General features: G+C 43.2%; 3 protein-coding genes across 3 annotated transcripts in view; 2 read left to right on the top strand and 1 right to left on the bottom strand.

Moving 5' to 3' along the window:
- Nucleotides 1-334: 334 nt before the first annotated feature.
- gipc1 (GIPC PDZ domain containing family, member 1) lies at nt 335-4,340 on the top strand. Its single transcript, XM_068337148.1, has 7 exons — nt 335-660; nt 1,058-1,565; nt 1,636-1,821; nt 1,986-2,166; nt 2,473-2,585; nt 2,666-2,747; nt 2,942-4,340. Exons 2-7 carry the CDS (start codon nt 1,266-1,268, stop codon nt 3,091-3,093), a joined length of 1,014 nt encoding a protein of 337 aa, XP_068193249.1. The 5' UTR covers nt 335-660; nt 1,058-1,265; the 3' UTR covers nt 3,094-4,340.
- A 229-nt stretch (nt 4,341-4,569) lies between these two features.
- Nucleotides 4,570-9,564, top strand: LOC137609827 (E3 ubiquitin-protein ligase TRIM39-like). Its single transcript, XM_068337146.1, has 6 exons — nt 4,570-5,729; nt 5,868-5,963; nt 7,189-7,419; nt 7,501-7,523; nt 7,621-7,739; nt 7,859-9,564. Exons 1-6 carry the CDS (start codon nt 5,181-5,183, stop codon nt 8,416-8,418), a joined length of 1,578 nt encoding a protein of 525 aa, XP_068193247.1. The 5' UTR covers nt 4,570-5,180; the 3' UTR covers nt 8,419-9,564.
- A 2,847-nt stretch (nt 9,565-12,411) lies between these two features.
- kcnt2b (potassium sodium-activated channel subfamily T member 2b) overlaps nt 12,412-27,101 on the bottom strand; it is a 34,016-nt gene continuing 19,326 nt past the window's right edge. The window contains exons 13-30 of the mRNA XM_068336702.1: nt 26,771-26,834; nt 25,236-25,344; nt 21,707-21,815; nt 21,560-21,616; nt 19,794-19,946; nt 19,399-19,652; nt 18,707-19,031; nt 18,522-18,627; nt 18,263-18,435; nt 17,692-17,763; nt 17,440-17,574; nt 17,236-17,347; nt 15,863-15,964; nt 15,664-15,747; nt 15,457-15,585; nt 14,103-14,448; nt 13,125-13,209; nt 12,412-13,021 (exon numbers count right to left, since the gene is read on the bottom strand). Coding sequence (XP_068192803.1) covers nt 12,904-13,021; nt 13,125-13,209; nt 14,103-14,448; nt 15,457-15,585; nt 15,664-15,747; nt 15,863-15,964; nt 17,236-17,347; nt 17,440-17,574; nt 17,692-17,763; nt 18,263-18,435; nt 18,522-18,627; nt 18,707-19,031; nt 19,399-19,652; nt 19,794-19,946; nt 21,560-21,616; nt 21,707-21,815; nt 25,236-25,344; nt 26,771-26,834 — 2,533 coding nt within the window. The 3' untranslated portion in view covers nt 12,412-12,903. The remainder of the gene's footprint in view (nt 13,022-13,124; nt 13,210-14,102; nt 14,449-15,456; nt 15,586-15,663; nt 15,748-15,862; nt 15,965-17,235; nt 17,348-17,439; nt 17,575-17,691; nt 17,764-18,262; nt 18,436-18,521; nt 18,628-18,706; nt 19,032-19,398; nt 19,653-19,793; nt 19,947-21,559; nt 21,617-21,706; nt 21,816-25,235; nt 25,345-26,770; nt 26,835-27,101) is intronic.

Consider the following 27,101-nt stretch of genomic DNA (forward strand, 5'->3'; position numbering starts at 1 on the left):
TTTAAAGTATAGCCAGTTGTAGACCAGGTATTTCTAGTGCAAATAGTTTTAATACAGGTAGCTAGACGGAAATGAATTTAAATACTGCCGACCCGTATGCTACTTAGTGTTCTCCTGCATCTGCGTGAGATGACGAATATCTGACAGATGTAGTTACTCAAGATTACCACTAGAGAGCGCTACCCCCACTCCTATCTACGAAATAATCCCTATGTAATAATCCAACGCAGTTGCATTTACTTACAATACACGAGCAAGTTGTGTCATAACATATGGGTTTAGTTACAGATAATTTAACAGAAAGTAACCCAAGGCTGTTATATTGACGTATAATTGCCGATCTTTATTTTAGGACGAATTTACACGCTGTGTTCCATGTTGTCCCGCCGTGAAGCTAAAGATTACGAGGGAACCTGAAGGCATCACAGTTCCACCCCAACTACAGTGAAAGAAAGCTAAATCTACATCGACATACCGTCACACGGACACTAGAATACCTCATTAGTAGTCGAAGCTAAAACCGGTCCTACCAGCAGTGGAGACATAAATAAAAACAGTCTGTAAACGTAACGCCATCATTTTTATAACTCATCGCCGCACCGCTAGCAGGCTAAAACTAGCCCGAAACGCTAACGACAGTTGGTTGAAACTCCTGCTCTGGTAAGAATGCCCGGCCTGCTATGGTTCACTCTCTGTTCGCGTCACCGTTTGTAACTAACCTCAAAATGGTTAAACCACGTAGAAATATGACGCCGCGGTCTTCTGCCAAGTCACTGATTTAACTGGCTTCACCTTTCAGTAGCCACATGCTAACGTCACGCCGGAGTTGTCGGTGTTTGTGCTGCTGGGAGTGGAAGATGCGCTTCAGAGTGAAGCTAGCAGCTAGCGTTAGCTCCGTCTCACGTCCTGCTAGCTAAAGTGAACTCCTGCTGTGTTAGCAGAGCTGTGTCTCACGTTATTACACCCTCCTGGTTCCGGAAAGGTGGTGTTACGATCTGTTCATTTTCAAAATGAAAAGAAACTGAAATTGTTTCTTGTTTTTTTTTGTGTTTTCCAGTTGAGGATCTCCACTGCTCAGTGATGTGAGCTGTTCTGATGTGTGGATTGGTGAATCCATTCAGCACCTGGTTGAGACAACCTTTAAGCCATCACAGGAGACAACAGGAGACAAGAGCAGATTTGACTGAACAGGTGTATGCTGGTCTGGATTGGATCATAATTCCCAGAGCCTCTTCTTCTACCTGCGCGCTCCCTGTGGGGACACCATGCCTCTGGGTTTGGGAAGAAGGAAGAAGGCGTCCTTGTTAGTGGAGAACGAGGAGGCTGAGCCCATCCGCTCAGGTCTCAATGTGCCAGGTGTGGACGGTCTGGATGGAGGTGGTGTGGGGCTGGGAGGAGGCGCCACCTCTGAAGGGCTGCCCCCCCCACACAGCAGCATGAGGCCTCGCCTCATCTTCCACACCCAGCTGGCTCATGGGAGCCCCACGGGCCGCATCGAGGGCTTCAGTAACGTACGGGAGCTCTATGCCAAGATCGGCGAGGCCTTTGGAATCCCTCCGTCAGAGGTGAGTCGTTCTGCTGGTGCTGATGGGACAGGGTTGGTGATGTGCTAATCGTACGTGTGTCCCCCCACAGGTTATGTTTTGCACCCTAAACACTCACAAGGTGGACATGGATAAATTGTTGGGTGGTCAGATCGGGCTTGAGGACTTTATTTTTGCTCACATAAAAGGACAGAAAAAGGAAATAGAGGTGTATAAAGGAGAAGATGCCCTTGGCTTGACCATCACTGACAATGGAGCCGGCTATGCTTTCATTAAGGTGAGAAATGGACTGACTAAAGGATGCTGGAAGCGGAGTGAAGATGGATTATGTTAAGAAATAACTGATGCACAGAATATAAAATGTTGATAAATCATTTGAAATAGGGAGACGGTGATGAGATGGCTTACAGGATCATTATTTTGGGTTTTTGTTATCGTCAGAGAATCCGGGAAGGGAGCATCATTCACCAGATCCAAGTCATCAATGTGGGGGATATGATCGAGTCGATCAACGGCCATCGTCTGATCGGCTGTCGACATTACGAGGTGGCTAAGATGCTGAAGGAGCTACCCAAAGGAAAGGACTTCACCATCAAGCTGGTGGAGCCTCTCAAGGCCTTCGGTATGTGAACGATGATGAGTCACCTGAGAGACAAACTGGGTCATGTAATTCATCTCCACAATGTGGTTTAACTTGTGTTGTAGCAGCGCTTGTCAAGTCGTCACTGCTGACGATCAGTGCTGCCACAGGCAGCGAGTGAAGAACACGTTTGAATGGAGGCGTCTTTGTGTGTCTCACACCAGTCCTCACGGCTGATAGAGAGGATGATGAGGTTGCGTTTGTGTGCAAAGGAAGTGTTTTTGGGGTGAGACGTGTCATGTGGCGTGATGCTGAGCCTTTAGGGATCTCTGTTGTTATTTTGTGTAGATATGATCAGCCAGCGGTCTGGAGGGTCCAGGTCGGCATCGGGGGTTCAGCTGGGGACCGGCAGAGGAACTTTGCGGCTACGTTCCAAAGGTCCTGCGACTGTGGAGGAACTGGTGAGTGTCATTCCATCACACAAACCCTGGACGTGATTCATTGACGTTTGAGCGTGTGTGTTGATTCTGTTCCCTCCCAGCCCTCTGCGTTCGAGGAGAAGGCCATCGAGAAGGTGGACGACCTGCTCGAGAGCTACATGGGCATCAGAGACAGCGAGCTGGGTAGGTGTCCGCTCTCCAGGGGTCAGAAGTAGTTTGTGACTGTTTTGTTTTCACAATAGCCGTATTTCCACGAGGTCATGCTCCAGTAGAGGAAAACTTTGTTTTAGTGTAGCTGGTCGTTATACCACAGCTCAGCCTCAACACAACACACTTCAGTGATGTCATTGTCCTGTGACCTCTCTCTGTCTCCTCAGCGGCCACCATGGTGGAACTCGGGAAGGACAAAAAGAACCCCGATGAGTTTGCCGAGGCTTTAGATGAAACTCTGGGAGACTTTGCCTTCCCGGACGAATTTGTATTTGACGTATGGGGCGCCATCGGCGACGCGAAGGTCGGGCGGGTGTGAAGGCAGAAGCTAACGGAGCAGAACAAACATCCAGACCATTCAACACTACTAGGAAACACCGTCGTCACCAGTTTGTTTTTTCCAGTGTATACTCCGACTACTTTAATGCACCCTTTGGGGAGTCTCTGCCTGGACAGAGGGCTGAATGCCAGGTAATGGGGAAAAGACTGTGATGACTTCCCAAGTGCTTTCACTTGTCTTCCAACTCTATCCAACAAACTATAAACATGCTGATCAGCACTCCATCATGACTGCAACACGTGATCCCGCATGACATTCTTTCTCTTTGCGTTCAGTGGATTAAGTAAAGGAGTTCCAGGAGTGTCACGACATATAAAGTAGATGTTAACTTAGCAAACAAAGATGTGATTTCTCTATTTCCCTCACTACACTGTGTTGCACTGTCCTGTAAACCAACAACAGAAGAGCTGTTCCTCACCGGTGAACGATGGTTATTGAACACTGCGAAGCCTCCTCCTCCCTGTTGTAACAACTCACTCCGTTTTACGAGCATGTGCTGCCATGTTTTTACATTGATGATGAATTCTTCTGGTTTTATGGTTTAATGTTTTGGTTAAAGAAAAGCAGTAGTTGCAAAAATGTTCTAGTAAAGTGTAGCTCACTAAATGATCAGTGGTGTTTTTTCATGGGTAAACAACTCCACCTCCACGCTGCAGCTTATTCCTCTCATGTTTGGCAGGATGAAGTTCGTGACCTTTTATTGAAGGTTCTGACACAAGAATGAGAAGTTCCAGGTTTGTGGACCACGCTGACTTTTTTTTTTTGTGCGATTGTGTTTTTATATAAAGTGATGTAACGTCTTCTAAAGCAGGATTTGTGTGACAGATGAAGAATACAACTAGATCACGCAGAGGCATTACACAAGACAGTATTAAAGAGGAGGAAGTCATGAGATGGGCACGTTTAAAAGAGAAATAAATGTTTCTTTCCATTTCATGCATTAACATTTTTTTTAAAAAATAATTAGGTGTTCTGGTGCATGATGGTGAAATGTGAAGTATCTTGTCATTGCAACAGAATGATACCAAACTCCTTCCATGATATGTGGTGACTCGTGTCCCCAGTCAGCGCAGGCAGATGTACGTCTTCAATAAAAACTTTTGGTGTTTTTCAGTATGTACATAAGGATGAAGCTATTTTGTAGTTTTTGTTTGAATCTTCAGAATTAATGCACATCAGAATAAATAGTTATGAAACTGTTGCTAGAGCACAACACTAAGAACACATTATTTTAATGGCTTTTTTATTACACTGTTAATGTCCAATTATAATGTAATATTGATATCGACATGACAGCGTTCCTACTTTTTGGTCTTTCCTGAACACAAAAACGTGTCATGAAGCTTCACAAAAATAAATTAATACATTTCTAAAAGAATTAAAAAAAAATCTTGAAGTACTAAAGCACACAAGAATATTTGTATTTTATTTTCACATTTAGGTTTCTGTTTTTATGTGAAACTAGTGTTGCACATAATGGATGAAACTGCATGTTGAATTATGTGACTCCATAGGTGAAACTGGAATCTGGGAACACATTCACATCTCACACCAGGGGGTCTGCGTTTCTCATTCCTGTTGCATCCTGAATTATAAATGAGTTTTAAGCAGACAGTGAAATCACTTCAAGTCTCGTCTGTGTTAATGTAATCAGATCTCAGTACACCTCAGTTCACTTGATAGCGCTGGTCAGGCTCAACAGGGGTCAGCTGCAGGTCGCACCAACCCTGCTTTTCTCAGATGTGTTTACTGTCACAGTCACACCATCCCACAAAAACCCACATGTTTTCCTTCCACTAAAGAAGCTTTCAGAGTAATGATGAAGACTAAAACATGTTTTCTGACTCGTCTGGAGTTGCTCTACCCCACATGAACCGTGGTGTGGCCGGCAGATGAGGGAAGGTGTCCTTTGTTTACTACAAGTGAAGCAAACCTGTTCTTCAAGTCTGTGTTGAACTATAACCCTAGTTGCTCATAAACAGTGGCCAGATTACTCTTTAGACTCAGACAGGAGCACATCTTCTGAATAATTCTTTCTCTGTGACAAAAGCTAACGGGAACCTACCATGGCACTGCGCCCTCGTGCTTCCTCTCAACCTGGAAAGGTTTCTTTCTTACACAGTACCAAGGTTGCTTCAGTCCTCCGACCACGGGCTGTTTCTTCCCGGTCGGGCTCCATGCTGGAAGACGAGCTCTCTTGTCCGGTCTGTTGTGAGATCTTCAAGGACCCCGTGGTTCTCAAGTGCAGCCACAGCTTCTGCCGGGCCTGCCTCCAGAAGTTCTGGAACAACAAGAACGCCAGGCGAGAGTGTCCCATCTGTAGGAGGAAGTGTTCCCTGACGGAGCCCACGGTCAGCCTGGCTCTGAAGAACGTTGCCGACACCTTTCTGAGGGAGCAGGAACGCGCGGCGGGTGCAGCTGGAGCAGGAACGGCGGGGGTCGACGGGACGAGGGAGAAGGCATGGATTTTGGAAGAGAAGTGTGTCACACATGGAGAGGTTCTCAAGCTCTTCTGTTTGGACGATTTCGAAGTCCTTTGCTGTGTTTGTCACACCTCCAAGAAGCACCAGGGACACCGGGTTTGTCCCTTAGAGGAAGGAGCTCAGGACCTCAAGGTAACTTCTAAGTATTCTAGATATTAAATTCTTCCTAGGATCATTGGTAAACTGAGGATAGGATTGCTTACATCCAACACAACTGATGTGTCCCACTCATGTTGTCGTACAAGCACTTGACACTACCCTCACTTGCAGGCAGAGATGAAGAAGGAACTGATTCCTCTGAAGAAAAACCTGCGCTGCCTGTATGAAGCCAAGCAGGAGTGTGATGACACAACGGTCCACATAAAGGTATCAACAAACAAAATACTTCCAAGAAACACTCACACCAGCATGACTGAAGTTCAGCCATATGCTGTTGGTGTGTAAACACATCAGACATGGTGCAATAAGGCATGTTTATCCATCAGAGTGGTCAGAAGTTCCAATTAGTATTCTAGTGCAGGTGGAACACGAGCAGCCCTGCAGGGCATTTCAGAGGGATACCGTATGAATATTATGGCTAAACTAGAAAAGGAGATGAACTCAACACATATGATGCTTTTAGATATTCCAAATACAAGCAATCTGCTGGGTAAAATAAAATAATAAAATAAAGATGATTATAGGTTCACCATTCTGTGAACATTTTTTTTTAATTTACACTGTCATAATCTACGGTCTAATTTTATCAAAAGAGATTCTTGAGAAATCCATGAACAAAATCCAACACTGACGGTCCAGGACCTTCAATTCCTCAGGCAAGGAATTAAAACACAGCATGATTTTTTTGACAAATATTATGACATGAGGTTTGGAACACTGAGTAAGACTGTTGTCTGTAAACAGTTCATTGCTTCATCTAAAGATTCAAGTTAAAACTCTATGATGCAGATTGCAAAACATTCAACATTCTGAGACACTGACATCTTTTGACCAGTGAAGGATGGACAGACGCAAAGTAAAGGACTTGCCTTTGTTCATGCAGTCGTTTCACATAGTTTTTAGAAATCTTCAACATCAAGAGGAAGGTGGCCAACTGGATAGTTACAGCACAAAGTTCATAGGCCACTTGCACATCGGTGAAAGTTCCGTTCATGCTGGGGTTAAGATAACATCTCTTTCAGGGAGTTCTTGACTTATTTCCACATTTCTGTATCACATTCTGCCGCCAAACAAAAGCTTGACTTCGCAGTAAAAGAGTCTCAGAATGAGACTAGCCTGCCGGCAGTCCAGACCTGTCCCTCTTGAAAATGCGTGGCACACTATTAAACCAAAGATACGACAACGGGGACCTTTTAGTGTTGCAACTGAAATCATACGGTACATCGAGCAAGAATGGGGCAGAATTCCACTTTCAGAGTACCAGCCGTCTCATCCCAAAAGAAAAGTGGACACAACACAATGGCAAATATGACCCTGTTCCAACATTTAAAAAAATCGTTGCAGGCATCAAATTCAGAATGAGCGTATATATACAAAAGTCAACACAGTTCAGCACTTTGAGCAATGAATACTTTGTTCTTTGTGCTGCTAGAACCAGACTCAGGCCACAGAAAAGCAGATCAAAGAATATTTTGAGGAGCTGCTACAGTTTCTGCAGAGGGAAGAGACAGCTCGACTGGCTGCCCTGCAGCAGGAGGACGAAGAGAAGAAAGAGCTGGTGAAGAAGAAGTCAGATAGCATCACCAGCGGTATCCTCACCCTCTCTCATGCTGTCATTGCCATTGAGAATGAGATTGCTTCGAGCGATGCTCTGTTCCTCAAGGTGAGGTGTTGAAACACATTTTTTCCCTCTGAGTTCTTCAACCTCTCAAACAGTGCTGTAAGAACTTCTTTTTCTTTTCAGAATTATGTCAACACACGGAAAAGGTGAGTCAAGTCATGTCAAACATTAATTTAGGACAGATTCAGCTTTCTATTTTTTTCTGTAATGGTCAGTTCCTGAGATTGGTTTTTCCTCCAATAGAGCACAAATCCCACAGAAAGATCCAGAAAAAGTTAAAGATGCTCTCATAAATGTTGCCAAGCACATCAGTTCTCTAAAGTATCACGTATGGGAGAAGATGGCAGAGCTGGTTCAATACAGTAAGCATTGACTGTAACTATTCAATACAATCAATACCATGATGAAAACAAAGCAGCGTATCTTGAGTCACTCTGAACTTTACCTAAAGAACCACCTGGATTTCCCCTTTTCCTTCCAGCACCCATCACCTTGGACCCCAACACCGCCTACCCCTGGCTGTACCTCTCTGGAGACCTGACAAGTGTCACCAACAGAGGATCTCTGCAGCAGCTCCCGGCCAATCCGGAGCGCTTTGGTAACTTTGTGTTTGTACTGGGCTCGGAGGGCTTCACTTCGGGTCGCCACGCCTGGGAGGTGGAGGTGGGAGACAAGCCAGACTGGATGCTGGGGGTTGTCAAGGGATCCATTGACAGAAAAGGTCGCATTTCGGGCTGTCCCGAGGGAGGCTTTTGGATGATTTCTCACTACGAGGGCAAATACTCGGCCATGACTCGGCCCAGCACTCCACTGCACCTGGATGGAGAGCTGACCCGGGTTAGGGTGCAGCTGGACTATGAGGCTGGAGAGGTGAGCTTCTCCAACCCAATCAGCATGACGCCCATCTACACCTATACCGACTTCTTCACTGACAAGATATATCCCTTCTTCTGTCCCGGGGCAAACATCAATGGTAACAACCCCAACCCACTCAAGATCTGCCATGTCAAGGTGGCGGTATGGAACAGTGCAACATGGTGATCTGTAAACAATTTAAAGAAGACAGGAATGTATTAAATTTCACAAAAATACACAAGTCAGTCAATAAAGTACGCAGATGATGTGGGTTTTTATACGTAAGAAGATTATAACATATTCTCAGTTCATTTAGTGATTGATTTAAATAAATTCAGCACACAGTAGTTTTGAGCTACCAGGAAGTGGTAATGCCTTTATAATCCAGCATAGTCTCCACAGCATCAATCTGCTGGGCGTCGCAGTGGGTATCGCTGTCACCTCACACTGAGGAGGTTCCAAATTCAGTTGGTATGATCTCACTGTGTTCTCCCACCTCCAAGAACTTGCAGCTTAGATTAACTGGTCTACACCAGATGGTCTGCAGGTGTGACTGTTAGTTTTTCTTCTGTGTGGCCATGTCTTATCTGGGGTGTACCCCGGCTCTGGCCTGTAGCCAGCTGGGATAGGCTCCAGATAGGCGGAGAAGCGCCTGCAGGTAAAACAATGGCGATCTTCTTGGATGTTTGGATCAATCTCCCTCTGGTGGCCGGAAGCACACAGTGAACATGAATACAGGAAGTCATTCTGTCCCCAGGAAGCTAATGTTCATATTTCTAAACTCTACAGCTGCTTTCACTTTTAAAGTGATATTTGTGGGTCTGTCCAGTTTTTCTGTCCAGTTGTGACGCAGAACAATCTTTCCTTGTGATTTGACTGGTTGGAACAATTTCAGTATATATAGCATCTTTAAGGGAGTGATAAAAGAGTAAAAGAGCTATTTGATCTATAGATTAATTTCAATAGTTGAAAGACTAATGAACACTTGAAATTCTAATTTTAAAATGGCGTCTTTTGAAATTAATAAAAAGACAACTGGTGGCTAAGCGAGGGTTGATGAGAAAGGCAAGTAAATAAATTTAAAATAGTAACTTTCAAGAATCAGTAACCTTAGTTGATACTTAAAGGAAAGAACATTTGATATGGATCATTATGGATGTGATTCTGTTGTGTTTAATGATGATTTTTAACTTCCAAGCAACATTTCAAGATATATCTTGCAACAGGTGTTTAACTTGACAGTCTTGTTTTATGTGGTACCTTTATATGTGTATGAATATTACTTTTTCAGAATGGATGTAATAGGACTGTGTACATTCTGAGCTCTGTGTGTGTGTGTGTGTGTGAACCAGAATTCCAGAATACAATGTGAAAAAAAGTCTGTTTTTTTTTCAATAGCCATGGCAACAAACAAACAAAAACTAAAAAAGAGTTCGGTGAAAGCTGCTCACCCTCCCTACCTCCCTTCCCCTCCACCCATGTCAGGGCACACCCAGCAAGGGTGCAGCAAAGAAAACAGAATCTCATCCTTCTTCATCTCCTCTGCAGTGGACAAGTCAGAAAAGAGAAGCCGGAGAGGAAAGAGGGGTGACAGAAAATCAGGAGCAGGGCAGCGGAGGAGAGGCTGGTACATATCTTGCTAATATAAGATGGCAGGTTGTAGGATTAAATAATAGGAGTTCTTGACAAATTATATAGAACCCAGAAGTGAAGAGATGCAGATGCAACGGCTGCTCTACTTTTGGACATCCATGGCATGCATGCAGGAACTTCTGCTGATAACTACCAGCGATAAAGTCAATGAAAAGAAAAAAACCCTTCAAATACACAGATGGATCCACCTACAGTAATTTCCTTTCTGTGAACTGGAAAATTAGAGCAGTGTTTACATTCTCTGTTTCAGACCTGACAAATTTCCTCAAAGGGTCCATAACATTGGTGTTGAAAGCATTCTGCAGGTCCTCCCTATCCCCACCAGTTTTATGGCACAGAGTTCAGTAGCATCTAATAGAGAAAGTGCAGCAATTAGGTACAATAAATAATTAAATAGTTGGACAAATAAACACAAGAGTGCTGTTCATTGAGTTAGAATTAGGGTAATTCTGGACATCAGAGCCAGATGGAAAGTTTAATAGTCTAAAACAGAGAGCTAATGTCCTGGCAGATGATGGTAATGACGTCAGGACACTTCCCTGGGAACATTAGGCCTGGAAATGCACAGAAGACGTGTGTTATCCAGAGGACGCAAAGATCCTCAAACACTGTTGATCATTTTCATCAAAGCAGTGTTCTTGACTCTCCTCCGGTCTGTCAATCACACTTCATAATCCAGGGGGTAGAGATGAATTTGCTGAAGAGTTCAATGAGTCACAGTGGAAGCACAGACTCTCACCTCAGCCCTGACTCCATCTGGGTCTCTGCAGGCAAACGGCTTTTTCACAGAAACTTGTCCTCTAGCATCTGCTTAGCCATCTCCATGACGATGCTATGTGAACTGTGATCGGCTTGTTCATATGGCTCAGATCTCAGATCTCCATCTGGGCCCTGACATGAAGTCTGTTGAATCTGTGGTCTTTAGTCTGGTCACTCCTGTTGTTTTTTTTGAATTAGTGTGTGCATAACCCAACAAAACAAATCAGGGATGTGTAGCTTGGCTGGAATACTGATAAGACGATCATGTTTAATGTTTAAACGTGCTAAAATACAAAGGAGCGGCAGTCACGCCGGCTTTAAAAAGCTCTCAGAATAGCAGCATGAAATAACAGCAGAGGACTTCCTGATGACAAATTATAAAGCCCTGAGTCATACACAGTGTTGAGTTTTTGAGGGCAACACAACTCAGGAATGTGAGCTTGTTAAAGTGCACAAAAGACATTCTGTGCAGGACAAAGGAGTAATTTGTTAAGAAATAAAAAGTGATTACGTGTGACAGCGAAATTACTTTCCTGATGGTATGTGAACTGGTGGTGCTATCTGCACAAATGGACAACAAATACCAATCGAGCAACGACAAGCTACAACTGACTTTAATGTATACATATTCCCATCTGTTAAAGTGGCACAAAAGCTACAGGATTGGCGTTGCCGACAGGGATGCCGGTAAACATTCAACCACATGGCTGCACCGTTTCTGTGTGAAGCAGCACATTCAGAAATTCTAACAGATTTTACAGAGGCTTGCAATTCCTTGATAAACAAATGACACAAATGTCACCCTAACAACTTTTTCTGTAGTATAACAGATCAAATTTTTCTTTAAACAACTTAAAACATGAAATGAAGAAGACTCGGCTCAGAAAACACACTTTTCTGGCTGAGAAGAAAATAATCAAACTATAGATTTTAATCCTTGATTAGCATGTGTAGCGTAATGACTCTGAACAGTTGCCATTTATTGCAGCATGCAATATTTTACTATAAAGCTCATGAATCGGACTCAAAAGTGGAGCCGCAATTCTGTGACACTTTCTTTAAAAAAAATGCTTTACGAGCTTCAAAAAGTTGCATTTATTGCAGGGACGTTGCGCTGGATGGCGTCGTATTAGGGTGTAGTATGCTCCCGTTGTTTTGTCAGTCCACAGCATCTCTATTACGGTCAGTAAAAGCAATCTGGTGGCAGGATGACTCACTAAAGAGATACAAATACTGTCTCTGGCAAAAAGAACAAAAAACAAAAAGCCAGGAACAAGTTTGGTGTAACTTACACAACAAAAGACAAAATGTTTCAGACATGTCACTGAATGCCCTGCACTGATGATCCATGGTGGGTGAGACTGGTGCTCTTTGGATTCCTCTGCCGCTGGTGAGTGCAAAATGCATGTGTGTTTCATGGTGAAAGCAACAGGAAAACAGTTTTAGAGATTTTATAGAGATAAAAAAAAGAAAGAAAGAAAGAAAGAAAGAAAGCTCAAAGGCTGTGTGAACCGTAATGTCATTTTTAAATACATAGAACATATAGTATGACAAAATACACCAACAATACAGAAAAGGACACATGCACACACACACACACACGCAAGCACGCGCGCACACACACACACACACACACACACACACACACACACACACACACACACACACACACACACACACACACACACACACACACACACACACACACACACACACACACACACACACACACCAAAATCCCTTGACTTTCATTTGGCAGCAGATTTCCTTTGGCTGTCCGGATAAAATTGGCAGTGTCTTGCTAAAGATTCACATGAGGCATACACACACACACACACACACACACACACACACTCCTTCCCGCACTTGCACATGCATACAGCACACGCATCCACACACACGCTGTACTTACATGATGCAGAACATAACATGCACATACAGAGATATATAAATACACACAATTCTTCAGTAAATGCACTTCTGTGTCCTCAGCTCTCTCTCTCTCTCTCCTCTCTCTCTCTGCATTGAAAATAGCAAGGTGCATAAATGAAACATTCCCATCATTGTAGAAAAAGTCCATGCAAGTCCGGCACCAAGTTCATAGAGTTCGACTACGGAGCAAAAAGAAAGGCCTTCTGCCCGTTGGCTGCATCCGTTTTCGTCTCACTATTTGTGGATTTCTGCTTCTCTTTGTGAGTATGTTGTCGTTTCTCCTCTCCGTGGCAGTGTTTTAACCATATATCTGCCTTTTTCTGTCTCTCACAGATGGGTGCTGTCCTGCATATTGAACCTGTTGCTCTCTGAGAGCCCAGGGCAGCATTTCCTGTTGCCGCCCTGATTGGGTACCTGAGAGAGGGGGTCTGGTCTGATCAGGTACCTGCAGATGGGGCCCAGACAAATAGAATTCTGTTATATTTGCACTTTTCACAGAACGCTCATTTTATAGCGCTATCGATCATATTTTGGCAGCGTGCACTCACACAACGTCGTGCAGCTCCAATCTGGTGTCTGGAGAAGGATTGATGAGGATATAAGACAATCTGTTCCCCTGGTCTGTCATCCCATCTGACACAGGAAAGAAAAGAGGTGAGTGAGGCAGGAAATAAAATAGGCTACGCAGGAAACGCAGCAGGCTGTTCAACATCCGCGCTCACAGAAGTTATCATCACAAGACAGGAAGACGACCGCAGTTAAAAATGGACACAACAGGAATACATAGATGTAACAGTAAACAACAGGGGTGGAATTCAAGCACTCTCAATAGCACGCCACAAATGGAAGTATAAAAACATGCATGTATATACGTGTGTGTGTGCACAAATATACATATGTGTATACCCAAGACGCGCATATGTGTTTATATGTGTGTATACATATTCATGTATATCGATTTGTTTTGCTGTAACTGTTTGAGCGAGGGAGCTTGAACTGAAAGAATCGGATTGATATACAGTTAGCTGAGGCACAAACGGGTCAGGCAATTCTACTAAGAGTGGATATCAATCTGAAAGGTGATGTCATTATGAAGGGTCGAAACAAATCTATGACACTATTCTTTACAACCCCGAACCCATTTCGTCTTGTTAATCACAGAATAATTCTGTCTGATAGTGAGATGAAATGCGACGATGTGACGGGGGGCTCTTAGCAGAATAAGATCAAAATAGCAATGTCAAACAAAGTAATGACCGAGTACAAGTACGGCTTGGTCTCCAACACCGTACTGAGTAGCATCAAAAACGTATCCATTCAGGTGATACTAGTATTTGATCGTTTTTGAACAGGTGCTGACACAATGGTATGGTTTTTGCTTGCAGCCAATCCCTGTGAACATGCTTTGCTTTAATGAGGAGTGTGATTGGTCAGTTTAAAGCTACTGCTTTCATTCTTTTTTTCAGTGATTTTTGCATTATTGGGACACAGTAAAGGTAATAGACAGACGGCTCCCACAGCCTTACTGAATCCAGTGGGTGACAGGCCCAGGTGTTTCATCCTGGTTCGCACCAGGGCGTTGAGTTCCTGTCTCTCGGAGCGTCGGAACAGGGTCAGTCTCTGCTGGCTGATCCTCTCTGCGGCGCTGCCTGGGCCGCCCTTCGACGAGCTGGAGCTACGACCCCCCTTCCTGCTCAGCCGCCGCGCCCACTGCATGCTCTTCCTCCTCAGCAGAGGGTGGTCGGAGGAGTGGGAGGAGGTGGAGATGGGTTCAGACGAGGTGGAGTTACGATGAACGCCGCTCCGGGCCAACAGGGGCTCTCGGGGTTCTCTGGTGTCCTCGTAGTCCTCCACGGTGATGGATACTTGAGACTGCCGTGCACACACAGCAGCACATGTCCACACAGTCACATGGGCAGACTTTCATTTCCTCGGGCGGTGTAATCAATCTTTCATCACACAGAATTTTATTAAATCAGTTCTTCAACCAGAGTCTGATTTCTGAAGAGGAATTATTACTTTCTTATCACTCTCTAAAGGAATAATGAACAAAAAACCCAGTTCTGTATAATGAAAAGAATTTTTGTGCGACCAGCCTAACTCTCATTCCTCTAGTGTTCATAATATCACTCCCACATTCACAAAACTGTCACAGTATCATTTGTATTAGCGGGAACACATATGTCAGGACTAAGACCTCACAACTGTGGCTACTTGTTGGAAAGACGCGGACAAATTTAAATAAAGTCATGAGTCATCAGGAAACCTGACTGATCAAAATGCAGCAACGTTCCCGGTAAGGCCGTGGTCACCTTTTTTCTTCTTCTCACGGCTTCCTATAGAGGTGGTTAGTCTCTTGAGTTTGAAGTAAGTTAATCTCATATTGAGTTAGCATTAATGCTTTGGAATTTAATTACCCTTGTGACCAGTTGGTTTTTTAAAACCCTACAGTTTTAACAAAGGATTAATTCCACTCATGCTCTTCATTGTGCAAAAATTGTAAAATGAGAAAAGTGTGGTTCCAGAGCATTAGTCGTATAAAAAGCAATTACTTACAACGTGCTGAACAGTGCGTATCATGTATGTTCAGCCTCTCTATCGTCTCCTCAAGTCGCACTTAAGGAGGAGAAGATCCTCTTTGATGACATAGAGGAAGTGATTTACGGATCACAAGAGGAGAAGACGTGAGGAAGCATAAGTGTTTCCGGGATGAGAGGCGGGCTGCTTCTTATGCATTCTGGGATATAATGAACATTCTGGCCTCTGGGCAGGGCTTTACAGCAGAAGATGTGGTTTAAGTGTGCAGTTCAGTTAACCCAGCTGGACTTTAAACAACAGCTTCAGCCACAAAAGTCATTGCTAGACTCAGTAGTAACTAACCTCAGAGACAGGAAGCTTATGAGCCTCGGTCCGGTAGATCCCGATGGGAATATCTCCATTAGAGGAGCAGAGTTTCTGGTAAAGCCTGCCGTAAGTTCGGATCCACAGGTCGTCCTCTGTGATTTTCATCTGGAAGACAAACAAAACAATCTCACATGCACATCGCAGTCAAATCAGAAGTCACGCTGCCTGCAACTGGCTACTTACGGCGCACAGGAAACCCGAGCCAGGCATGGAGTCTAAACCCAGCAGCAGCCTGGTGATGGAGATCATGTAGTCCTTCACAAATGACTGGCGGAACAGCAAAACGCAGCAAACAGAGCAAGCAGAAAGAGATTGGATTTGTTGTTTTGCCACATTGAACGCAAGTTTTTATTTCCGATCAGAGGAGAGTTTGAGTTCACACCTGGTAGAGGAGAGTGTCCAGCATGCTGACGCTGAACACCTTCCCCGCTGCAAAGGGCAGGCGGAACATGAACACCAGGTTGGAACCTTTTTCCCTTTCCTTCTGCAGATTAAACACACACGCACGCACGCACGCACGCACGCACACACACACACACACACACACACACACACACACACACGCACACACACACAAGTTCCATTATGATTTCAGGACACTTTTCTTTCTGTTATCTCTTTTTTTTGCTTGTTGTCAGGAGATCGGCAAAAGTCCTTTTCAGATTTCAGGGAAATGAAAGAAACATAATCCTTAGAAATAGATCCTGAGGTGATTCAAACATTGTGATCTGGGACAGTTCAGGCCAATTTGTGTTTGCTGGATACAACACAGCCTGATAGAAGGTATGCACTATCTCAGTGCCCTTCCAGTTTCTTTTTGGCAGCTTATTTATTAACAGAGGCGAGCATCCAGTTCAGCTTCCAATAAACCAAAGACAGGATAGCACTAAGGGTTTAAACAAGGTAATGCTCCAGGTGACAATTATTTTCATTGCAAATTTAAAGGTCCTGTTGCATCTGACTAGCCGCTTTTTGTAACATGGCATTAAACTAACACAAAGTTATAATCGTAACCCCCAAAGAGGTTTGTTGATAAAAATTATTGATGCCGAAAAGGAAAATCCATTATCTGCCACATAGAGCGCAACATTGACAACAACAGCAATTAAAAAATGCAAGAAGTATTGGGGTGAAAAGAACAAAAAACAACCAGGCTATAATTAGAAACTTCACAGTGGAAGTGACAGAGCTTGCTGTTTTTCGACGCTCAGCGGTCTGCCATGTTTTTCTCCTTTATTTACCAAGACGTTTGAAGTCTCTGTTTAAGAAAATCACAAAAAAAAAGAAAAAAAAAAGAGACATCTCTTCAAAAATTGTGCAGTAACTGCCTCAGCATACGACATACCCATTACTCCGTTTGTTATAATGAGAGTTGTGTTCATAGGGGATGTGCATTTTGGAAGATGAACAAAGTTTAGAATCAAATTAAAAATCATTTTTCCACAAGGAAAACAGAAAATAAAATTGCATACAAATTAAAAATATAAATTTAAAACAAACTGGTTGAAATAATATCAAAATAGTTATGGTAAAATTATCGATAAGCTTACATCTAGATGTTGAGATCTCTCCTTCAGATCAGACAGGTGGGCTGACACTTCTATTATTATTATTATTATTATTATTATTATTATTATTATTATTATTATTATTATTATTATTATTATTATTATTATTATTATTATTATTATTATTATTATTATTATTATTATTATTATTATTATTATTATTATTTGGAAGGAATTGAACATTTACCTTTTCCAGTTTGGACAGAGCCAGAGAGTAATGGTCTTTGACTTTAAACTGCATGAAGCGCATGTTGGCCGGGTGGGTGAGCTCTGTGATTATACTGAGAGCTGGGAAAAGTCTGTGGAGACAGGTGAGAAAAGAGCTGGTGAAAAACACTCACTTCAAGGCAGTAAGTGAGACCGCAAGTTGCAAATCTTGTGAAAAGAACACCTGAAGAGCGTCTGAACATTCACGATGGTCTTCGCATCGGCCATGTAGTCCTCCTCGGCAATCATGGAGCTCTCCTTGTCAACTACTACCATGGTGTTGGCGAAAGTGACTCCACATCGCAGCAAACTGTCCAGGCTGTGAAAATAAGATACATAAAGAACGGATGAAAAACTAGTCATTTGATGCGGGATAGGCTGATGAATAGCAGAAAAATGAAAAGGGGGGAATGAAACAGGCTTTGGAGTGTCTTACTTGTCGATGGAGCCCACTGTGTAGAACACCATGGGGAACCAACAGATTGCCTCCAGGAAATCTGCTTCAGGTCTGAACCAATGACAACACAAATAGACGTGAGATTCCCACCAGTAGATTTATTCGCGCTATGATGAAGAGCTAACGTCCCCGAAGAGACAGAACCCACTCAGTCAGACTGAGAAATACAACACAGCTCGCAGAGAAAGCTGAAAATAACAGCACTACTCTGAAGTGACTCAACGTTTTATTGCCTTTTCATTGGCACCCTCATTTGGCTGACTGCGTTTGTGTGCCGGCTACAAAACACGACGCAGGACTGTGGAGTCCTTGTCCTGAAAGCATTCGGTGTTTCACAAATCCTGTTTGCGGTGACCTTAAATAGCTCCGTTTTTCTCCTCTGCTGGCTATTTATGGAGGAACCTGTTTCATCATCCTTTTTCAACCTGGATTTCCTGCCACGCCATTGTGCTCCCGGCAACAATTTTGGACAACACTAGCACAGTTTGAAGCAGAATTCGCACACATTGGTCAGCACATTGCTCCAAAAATAACACAGGTGTGTTCTCACATGCTCTCCAGCAGCAGAACAATGGGGTTGAGCTCCTTCCTGGGTCGGTAATAGGCCCGTAGAGGCACAATGAAGTTGTACAGACCATTCCCGGCGCTCTCGGCAGACACGATAATCAACTTGTTTTTGAAGCCGTAGGAGCGGGCGTCTTCAAAAAGGGTGTGGTGACAAGCCTGGGAGAGGAGCAGAAGTGAAGCTGGAGGGTGATGTGCTGCACAAACGTGTGAAATAAAGACAGCAGGAAGTTGCGATCCCATACCTTGTCCATGCGCAGGCAGCAGAAAGGCATCTTTTCTTGAAGGAGGTGGCACAACGTGGGCGAGCTCCCGATGTACGGCGAGTTCAGCGGGTATCCTTTCACCCACCTGCAGCAGCAGACCACAGTCGTCCTTGAACACCTTTACAAGACGCATGGAGGAAAACCCAAAGAGCATCATCACTTACTCGCTGTGTCGACCCCACCAGTGGGCGCTCTCGTCTTTGTCACTCTCCTCTTTGCCCTCGTCCCCTCCTTCATCCTCTGATTGGTCCCCCAGTAGGTCAAAGGTGGGGTTATTGACACCGTCCACCAGCTCGAGGACAGGAGCGATGCTGTGCCTCCTCTCCTCCGCCGAGTCACCTAAGGCAGGGAGGGCTAAAGTGTTAGCGCCCCCCATCTCCGTCCTGGAGCTGCTCCTGCTTCCTCTGGCGCTGGTGAGGCCGGTGCCTCCCGGGTCCTGGCCCTCCGGACTACTGTCACTGGAGTCCTGCAGGTCAATGGCCACTGTGCCTGAAACACACACGTTCATAAAACACAGATTACACTACACTGTAAGTGATGGGTTTGCTCAGACTGCAATCTCATTGTTGTCCACCAGATGGCGCTTTTGTAAAACCACAGTTTCAGATATTTCAGCTTGCTTGACAGCTGCTCTTATCAAACCTGACTTATAATCAGATACACAATAAATGACTGAAAAAGCTATGAATACTTTTTAATCAGTTCAAATGTAAGAACTGCATAATTGTGGGGGCTGTTTACTGTGCGGTTGCGCTACAGGTTAATAACAGGTTACTATGTGACGGTGCAGATCCAGCACACAGAAGGTCAGTGGGTAAATGTTACACCGTCTCTACGCGGCGCTCGTCTCACTGACCCATGCTGGCGATGATGCTGTGAACTGGCAGGCGGGTGAGTCCGTGGTAGATGCTTTGATGCACACCTCTGGCATTTCCCCCCGTGCTGCCCCACGAAGGCTCCCTCTGGCCCCTGACAAATGCCGAGTTCTCCTCCTTGGAGATGTTAATGTAAAAACACGTGTCAGAGGCCCCCATGATGTGGCAGGGACCAGGGTTCAGCAGGATGTTGGTGGTGTCCAATCTGCGTACTCCGATCAGACAAACGCCGTACCTGCAGGCGCAGAAACGGGGTCAGCTCTGAAAGCTGCAGGCTGGTGTGTGTGTGTGTGTGTGTGTGTGTGTGTGTGTGTGTGTGTGTGTGTGTGTGTGTGTGTGTGCTCGTAATTCTTGGCTTTTTGACATACTGACTTACTTTTTGTGAGCATGAAATGAGGCAAAAGTGAAACTCTTGCCCTGATATTCCCCAAAGAATTTACTTTCCTCCAGTCGGATGTGATGCACCTCATTGGCTGAGCAGCGTCGGTAGGTTCTGTGCCATTGGTCCGCAGAACATGCTCCGCCCTCCCTGAAATAAAAACGATTGATTGGTCATAAGGGTAAAGATTGACCTTTAAAACATGTTACAAATAAGCATCCAGCTCAGCGTCAAGGCCTCATCAGAGAGTTTTCCGCTCAAGGTTGCAGCAGTCACATCTTACATCTCTGTCAGAGCTGCTGATCAATACTTCAATCAACACAGGGACAATCGACACGGATGCCCGGCTGAACAATAGGTCCCATGTCCAACACGCCGAGATGGACCAACGTTTTTCCCAGCAGGATACGGCATTACCCATTGATCTAAAGAGGTGGTAACAAGCAGCATGGGTGCGGGGGCAGCATGAATGTGGGTGGCCGGAGACAAAGACTGTATTATGTAATTAATAGTTACAAAAAATTTAACAGAAGCTAGGTTCAAATCAGGGAAGAAGGACAATGGATTATAGTCATGTGGCTTCGTCACAGCCAATAAACCAAATGTCATCAGGTTTACATATAGAAGCACATTTATGAAACAAGGGTGCCGAACAATTCAGAAGACAATTTAAAAAGTCCTTGAAATTTCTATCAGCCTACAATCCATGCCTTGTCTCATGCATTGAAGATTTTTGTGTGTTTCATGTCAATCTGTAATGAAAAAAAAAAGCCTATTGTACTTTAACAAAGCCTTAATATCAGCAAATATCAAATTGGATTTGATTCTTGATTAATTTTTATTTGACTTCTACTCCAGGCAAGAAATCACATTTCGTACTTATGTGGACGCCTTTTTGTTTCTTTAGGGTTACAAACTGTGGAAATAAGATGCTATTTAAAGATCAGCATCTACCCCAGAGAAAATAATCTACTGTCCACTCTTGATCAATTAGATTGATTTTCAATCATGGTAAAAAGGAGTAACTAAGTAACCGAGATTTAGTGCATCGAGCGAACAACATAACTACAACCATGAAGTTACTAATTCTGGTACTGGATGTAGTTAAACCTTTATTTAAACATGGAAGAGCTGATGATGATGCATTTATTTTGTAAAGTTGCTATAAATTTAATTAATTTTATTGGTTGAAATATAACAGCGCAAATATCTAAAATACAAACGTGATACGTGCACAATAAAATAATGTAAAAGGAAACGCATTCAGTAGATACACACTTCTCATTGTCAGTCAAAAGTGTTCTTTGTTCTTTTTTCACTCTGCAAAAAATAATTACTAAGGCAGTCCAAATGTCATTATATAAATATACATCTAAATATTGAAGCAGTTTGCCCTTTGAAAACACATGAAAATTATTGTTTTCCTCTCAGCCGCCCACATTTCCAGCACTACAATAAAAAATTATGGATGTTTGCATTACATTTCAAACTAAGAGATACGAGGAAAATACATAAAAGTAATTGTATTTATTGTGGAGCTGTATTAAGTCTTGTGGTCATAGCGTGGTGTCTGCAGTTTGATATGACAGATCCACTGATATCTGCATATTTAAATTCAGATATTTCCAATCAAGACAATATGACACCATTTTGAAAATAACAAGATGTTTTCATTTTTGGAAAAATCTTTCCAGCATTCAAACTATGAAAGTCGGCAGTGACTTTGAGTAAATGCGCCGCAGAATTCCCGAGTGCAACTATACCTGTTCAGGGCTTGAAAGGCTCCCACGCGCTGCTTGAAGGCCTCTTGGGGGGTCGTCCTGAAAAACAAAAACACCCAAAGTTGATTGACACCGAGGAAACAAGAAGCAGCTGATTTCTTTTGACTGTCAGAGACCAGCTGAACTTACTGTCCTCTAGAGGAGTGGATCAACAGAGTGATGAGAGTCGAGGTTCCAGGGCACACACAGTTTAAAGCCAGCATGGCATACTTAAACTCCTCTTCACACACAACGTGATCTGTAGCCGCAGTAAATTAAAACAAACAAACAAACAAACAAGAAAACAGGGATGAAGTGATATGCTTTGGTAAAACACACACGCTCACTTCAAGCTCCATAAAACCCCAAATACTGCAGTGAATACAGATGTGATGCTGGAAAACGATCCGGGCTTCAGCCAGCGTGTGTGTGAGGAGGGAACAGAGGATGATGACGGGTTCTTCACTTATGATGATGAAGGGAAAGAATTTTAAAACCCTTCTCACAGATTCTCTCAATTAAATCCAGAATATAATATTTAGCAAAGAAGATTAAGTTTTATCAGATGAGGTGTAGAAAGTTAATCTATTATTTATTTTTGTGAATAATCTGATTTCTAGAGTGAAAAAACCCCCCCCGGAATACTTACTTTATATAATAACTCTTTTTACTCACACATGGGTATTGAAACCCCAAATTATTACATAGATATATAAAACAGACAAGAAGTTACAACCAGCATTTTTTAATGTTTTCTTTGTTTACCAACCCCCCTGCCCCCCCAGTATTTAACAATGTTAGTTAATCATTTAAATGTTTCATCAGTCGCTTAAGGACCTAAAAAAACAGCACTATACTGACAATAATCTTTATGAACATAGAATTATGGGCCTTGTAATGTTGATGGCAGCAGTTTACCACCACGAGACATAATTGTACACTCCATCAAAAAACATGTCCTCACTTCACGCTGGTTAACGTTATACTCAGTGTCTGTCGTACAGAAATGAGTCATTTGATGGCGATCAGGCCTCTTCTGTCACCCTCCTACCACTAATTCGACGCATTCCCAGCCTACTCACGGCTCTCTGTCACCGCGGCGACCTGATACACATTTTTGGGGGAACACTGGGAAGACCTAAAAAACAAGCTGGTGATTCAGGGATAACCTTACGTGGCCAGTTTGTACTCATACAGGACTCCGAGTCACACAAGCAAAACTCAACAACTGCAGAAATCTCTCGTATTAATTCACAGCATATTTTTTGAGAAGAAAAACCCCCCCAAAAGAGAGTCATGTAAGAAGTAGAACATTCAGTGAGGTCCAGGCGCCATCAGATTCTCCTTCTGTGTAATTCCTAATGTTCATGCAGGCGTAATAGGGCTGCTTGTTATCCAACAAGATTGAGTAGCATTCTAAAAGCACAGCATGTGATGTGCACTAGAAAATAATTGGTGATGAATGTCCAAGCCTGACGTGGAGTGTCTGCCAGGGTGTAAGAGCAGTTCTGAATAAATAGTTGTATTTGTTTGTGCCTGAAACCGTGGAGGTGACTGACACGGCAATTAAAATAGCTGATTGTGGATATTCTGGTAAAATACCGCTGTTCTTGTGTCTCAGAGCAGTACGCTAAAACAGACCTCTTTCTATTTAGCCTGTGAATTTTATTTAAAACAGAAGCGTGAGCTGAGTGGTGGACATCTGCAGCCTGCAGAAAGCCAGGCAAAAAAAAAACAAAAACACTAATGGTGCATTTGTGGAGCAACAGTATTCATTACTGTTTCCCCCTCACTCACTTTGACTCACCGTCAAACCACAATTATTTGACTCTTTTTCTTTTTCAAACATCTAATAATTTCCAATGTTCCTCTCTTAAAAACTCCTCTTCATCACGGTGACCCCCTTTCCCCCTTTGCATCGTCTCCTCTGTTTAATGATCATCACTGTCCTCCGTCCTGCTGCGTGTCTTTCTGGAACCTGAACTCAGACCAGGTCAGAAACCAATTACTGACCTCAGCACACTGAGCACACACACACACACACCCACACACACACACACACTCTCTCTCTCTCATATATTTTCTCTCGACTTTGACTTGACTTGTCTTGCAGATACGATCTATATTTCTGTTCCCATATCTTCACACTGAAAGCTGCTTTATCTCACACTGGTATTGAAGGTGTGAATCAGCGAGTGTGTGCGAACACGTATGAGCAGAGTGTGTGTGTGTGTGTGTGTGTGTGTGTATGCACGTGCTGCTGTGGTTATTTGCACCTTGTACAAGAGTGCAATCAAAACCTGACCGCAGTCACACTGGTTGAGCTAATTAAACCGTTTTATTTTCTAATGAATCAGTTGCTATCAACGCTGCTCAGCTACAATGAGTCGTGCTCAGCGGGTGATCGGCTATTCAAAAACATAACTGTGGAGATAATCAATTGAAACTCTGCACCCAATTCTGTTGTTGCTTAAATGCCCGTGAGCTTCCTGCCCGGCTGCAGCAACATGCAGCGGATCGTTCCTAATAAACGCCAGACTGTTATTATTCTATTTCTGCAGATCAAATTAAATCCTTTATATCTTTCTCATTAATGCCTCCCACGCTCAGTGTTTTCAAAGTGGTGTCACAATATGGAATTTATTCTTCAGAGCAATGCTGATGTAACTATATATTGTACTGTTTAGACCGATGAGAACTTTACGATTAGAAATAGTTCTGTTCAAAACCATATTTTTGTGTGCTTTAAGTACATTTTCCCTAGTTTAAATTCCCCTAAAGTGGAATGCCCTATCCCACGACAGCCAGGCACGGTGACATCATTTCTCACCTGGGAATATAATCGGTGCATATTAGTGAGAGATAACAGACCAAAGATACTCACATGTCCTACAGGTGTCTAACTTCCAGCACCACACAGGACTGCTTATCACAGCCAGGCTATGACCTTTATTATTACTAAATGTGGTCAAACTGCTGCAGGGGCAAAGGAGGAATGGAGGATTACTTCTGTGGCGAGTCTGTCTGCTTAGTTTGCACAACAGAGCTTTCTTCTTTTTTTTGTGAAAGTAGCAAAGTATTAATCATTGATCGAGACAGCAGGCATGAGGGCGGCAAACTAAAATTGAGTTTGCCATTCTTTAGGGTTGTAGGCAGGGAAATGTGTGTGAGAGAGAGGAGAGGGTGAATTTGAGTTCTTTCTTCTCGGTCGCAGATGATTGACTGGCGTCTTCTGTTAAGCGGGACAAGAAGGGACACTCTCCAAATAAGCAATGGGAGGGCTCACAGAAACACTCAAAGGCCTCAGATCAAGACCAAGCCAATCTGTCCAGCATGTCTGCAGACTTGAGCGAGAGGGGAGACGCACTGCTGCACAGGGATTCTGGTCTTTTTCAGGCTTTAATAGCAAGCAGGGAACTGCAGGGAGTAATTGGGATTCAAAAACCCATAACTTATACTGGAAATAAAGTGCAGTTTCCAATCTAACCACATACCAAAATACAAATGCTTACCTAACAATGCATTTAAAACTTTGCATCACGTTATCTTTGGTGACAAAAAACCCTTTTGTCCCATAGTACCAGGAGGATACATGGTCAGGACGTGTTCTTGCCTCCTGATGTGATCTAATAACCGCAGACAATTCTTTAAGTCACATAGCGTCACAGCCCCTACCCACCTGCAAATTTGACGTGAAACTTGTTCTCTGGCTTCAGAATCTGGACATAGAGGGGGCAATTTGGAGCAAAGTCTTTCACAGCCCAGGCTCGTAGGATGGTCTGGTGATCCTGATGGAATTGGAGACGGGTGGGAGCGAGGTGGAGTAAAAACCAAGAGAGGAGAAAAGAGAGGTAGAAAACCCATCATTAGTAACATTACAATGTAGCTCCTCTCTAATAATCCTCTTAAATCAATGACAGCACAGAGCAATTGAATGAGTAATGCAATTCTGACATTCTTCTACGGAGAAGAACGTTTAAAAGAAAAAAACAAAGATATATAGCCATGAAGAGAGGAGAGAGTAAAACCGGCCCTGAGATACGTGATGCAAATTCAGTCAAAGGAGAAAAAAGACTCGAGCCATGCTGGCTGATCTGTGAGGCTCGTTGCAAACATGCTGCATGCTGACGGTTCCAGTCGTCACCTTGTTAATTTAGCTCATTAGCGTGGTAAATTTACCAGGTTCAGATCATTATTCACAATATTTTACAAAGGCCATGAAAACCTGCACTAGACATTGACTGACCACTTAATGCATTGTGAGGGAAAGGTCACTTACGCATCATTTATTTATTATAATTCTACTCTGATAGGAATGAGACAAATGTCCTGACGCTTGTTCCGGGTGGAGGCAGCGTGCCATTACATTTTCTTTTTCCATGGAAGATTTATTAACATGCAGAACGTCCTAAATGCATATGTAATTACTCCAACGTATGGTCAGTGTGTAGATGATTTATGGGTCTTTATCCTATTGGACCATATGTTTTGTGAAAAGTAATGATAGCTATTTGAAATTATAAACATCCATTCCAATCATTATAAAAAGAAAAGTGTTGAAGTTTCTTTTTAGGACTCTCATTATCGTCTCTTTTTATAATTACAATACAGCTTGACCTGAGCCCTATCCATGTAGCAGTGTGTTTATTCAAATTGTATGAGTTCTTTATAAAAACAGAGCCGAAGACAAAAATACCGCTGATTAATCAAATGATATCGACACACTATTTTTTAATCTTTGAGCTATTTTTGAGAACACAGTTCACTATCAGAGTAGAATTATTTCAATATTTACTGACACAGAGTTATTATTCTGTTCCAAATATCATGATGATGCATTTGATAATTTCACTAAACATCCAAAATCGTCAATATCAGGTCGCCAGATGAAAAACTGTGGGATTCCGACTCAGTGGCTTTTTAATGGATTTAAGTGCAACAATCCATCCAATGAACATTTATGTTTGGAACAGAGTGATGGAGCAGCCAGCAGCTTCAGCCATCACCTGGGTTTTATGTGCAATTAATGTTGCAGTGGAAAAAAAGTATTTAAAAAAATTTCAAACCGTAAAACATCAAGTACAAATAAATCTACCGATGACATGAACTAAATCCTCTGGTCTCCAATGCTGGATTTGAATACGGAGCAACGTTCTTATTTTAGACATTCTGTGCTGATGTCATGGCGATACGGGGAAGCAGTGAGGAACGTACAGCAGCGATGCGATCCACTTCAAACCGGTTACTGAGGATAAAGCAGGCCTCAGCATCGTCCATCCTGCAGGCGGTTAGTAGAGCGTGTGGTCATAGGAGAAGGAGAGATAGATAGATAAATAGAGAGAGAGAAGGAGAATCAGGAAAGAGTGTATTGTCATGTTATTGAGGGAGAGGACAAAAGGGAAAAAGGCAGGACAATAGAACAACAAACCAACCAATGTGTCTTTCAAGCCCACGCCATTTATGGACGAGATAGTAGGAGGCAAGGAGACGGGGAGATTAAAAAATACAGGCTTTTTCTTTCCCTGTGACAAACGCAGCCCAAGGT

Source organism: Antennarius striatus, chromosome 16 (genome assembly GCF_040054535.1).
Source record: "Antennarius striatus isolate MH-2024 chromosome 16, ASM4005453v1, whole genome shotgun sequence".
NCBI lineage: Eukaryota > Metazoa > Chordata > Actinopteri > Lophiiformes > Antennariidae > Antennarius > Antennarius striatus.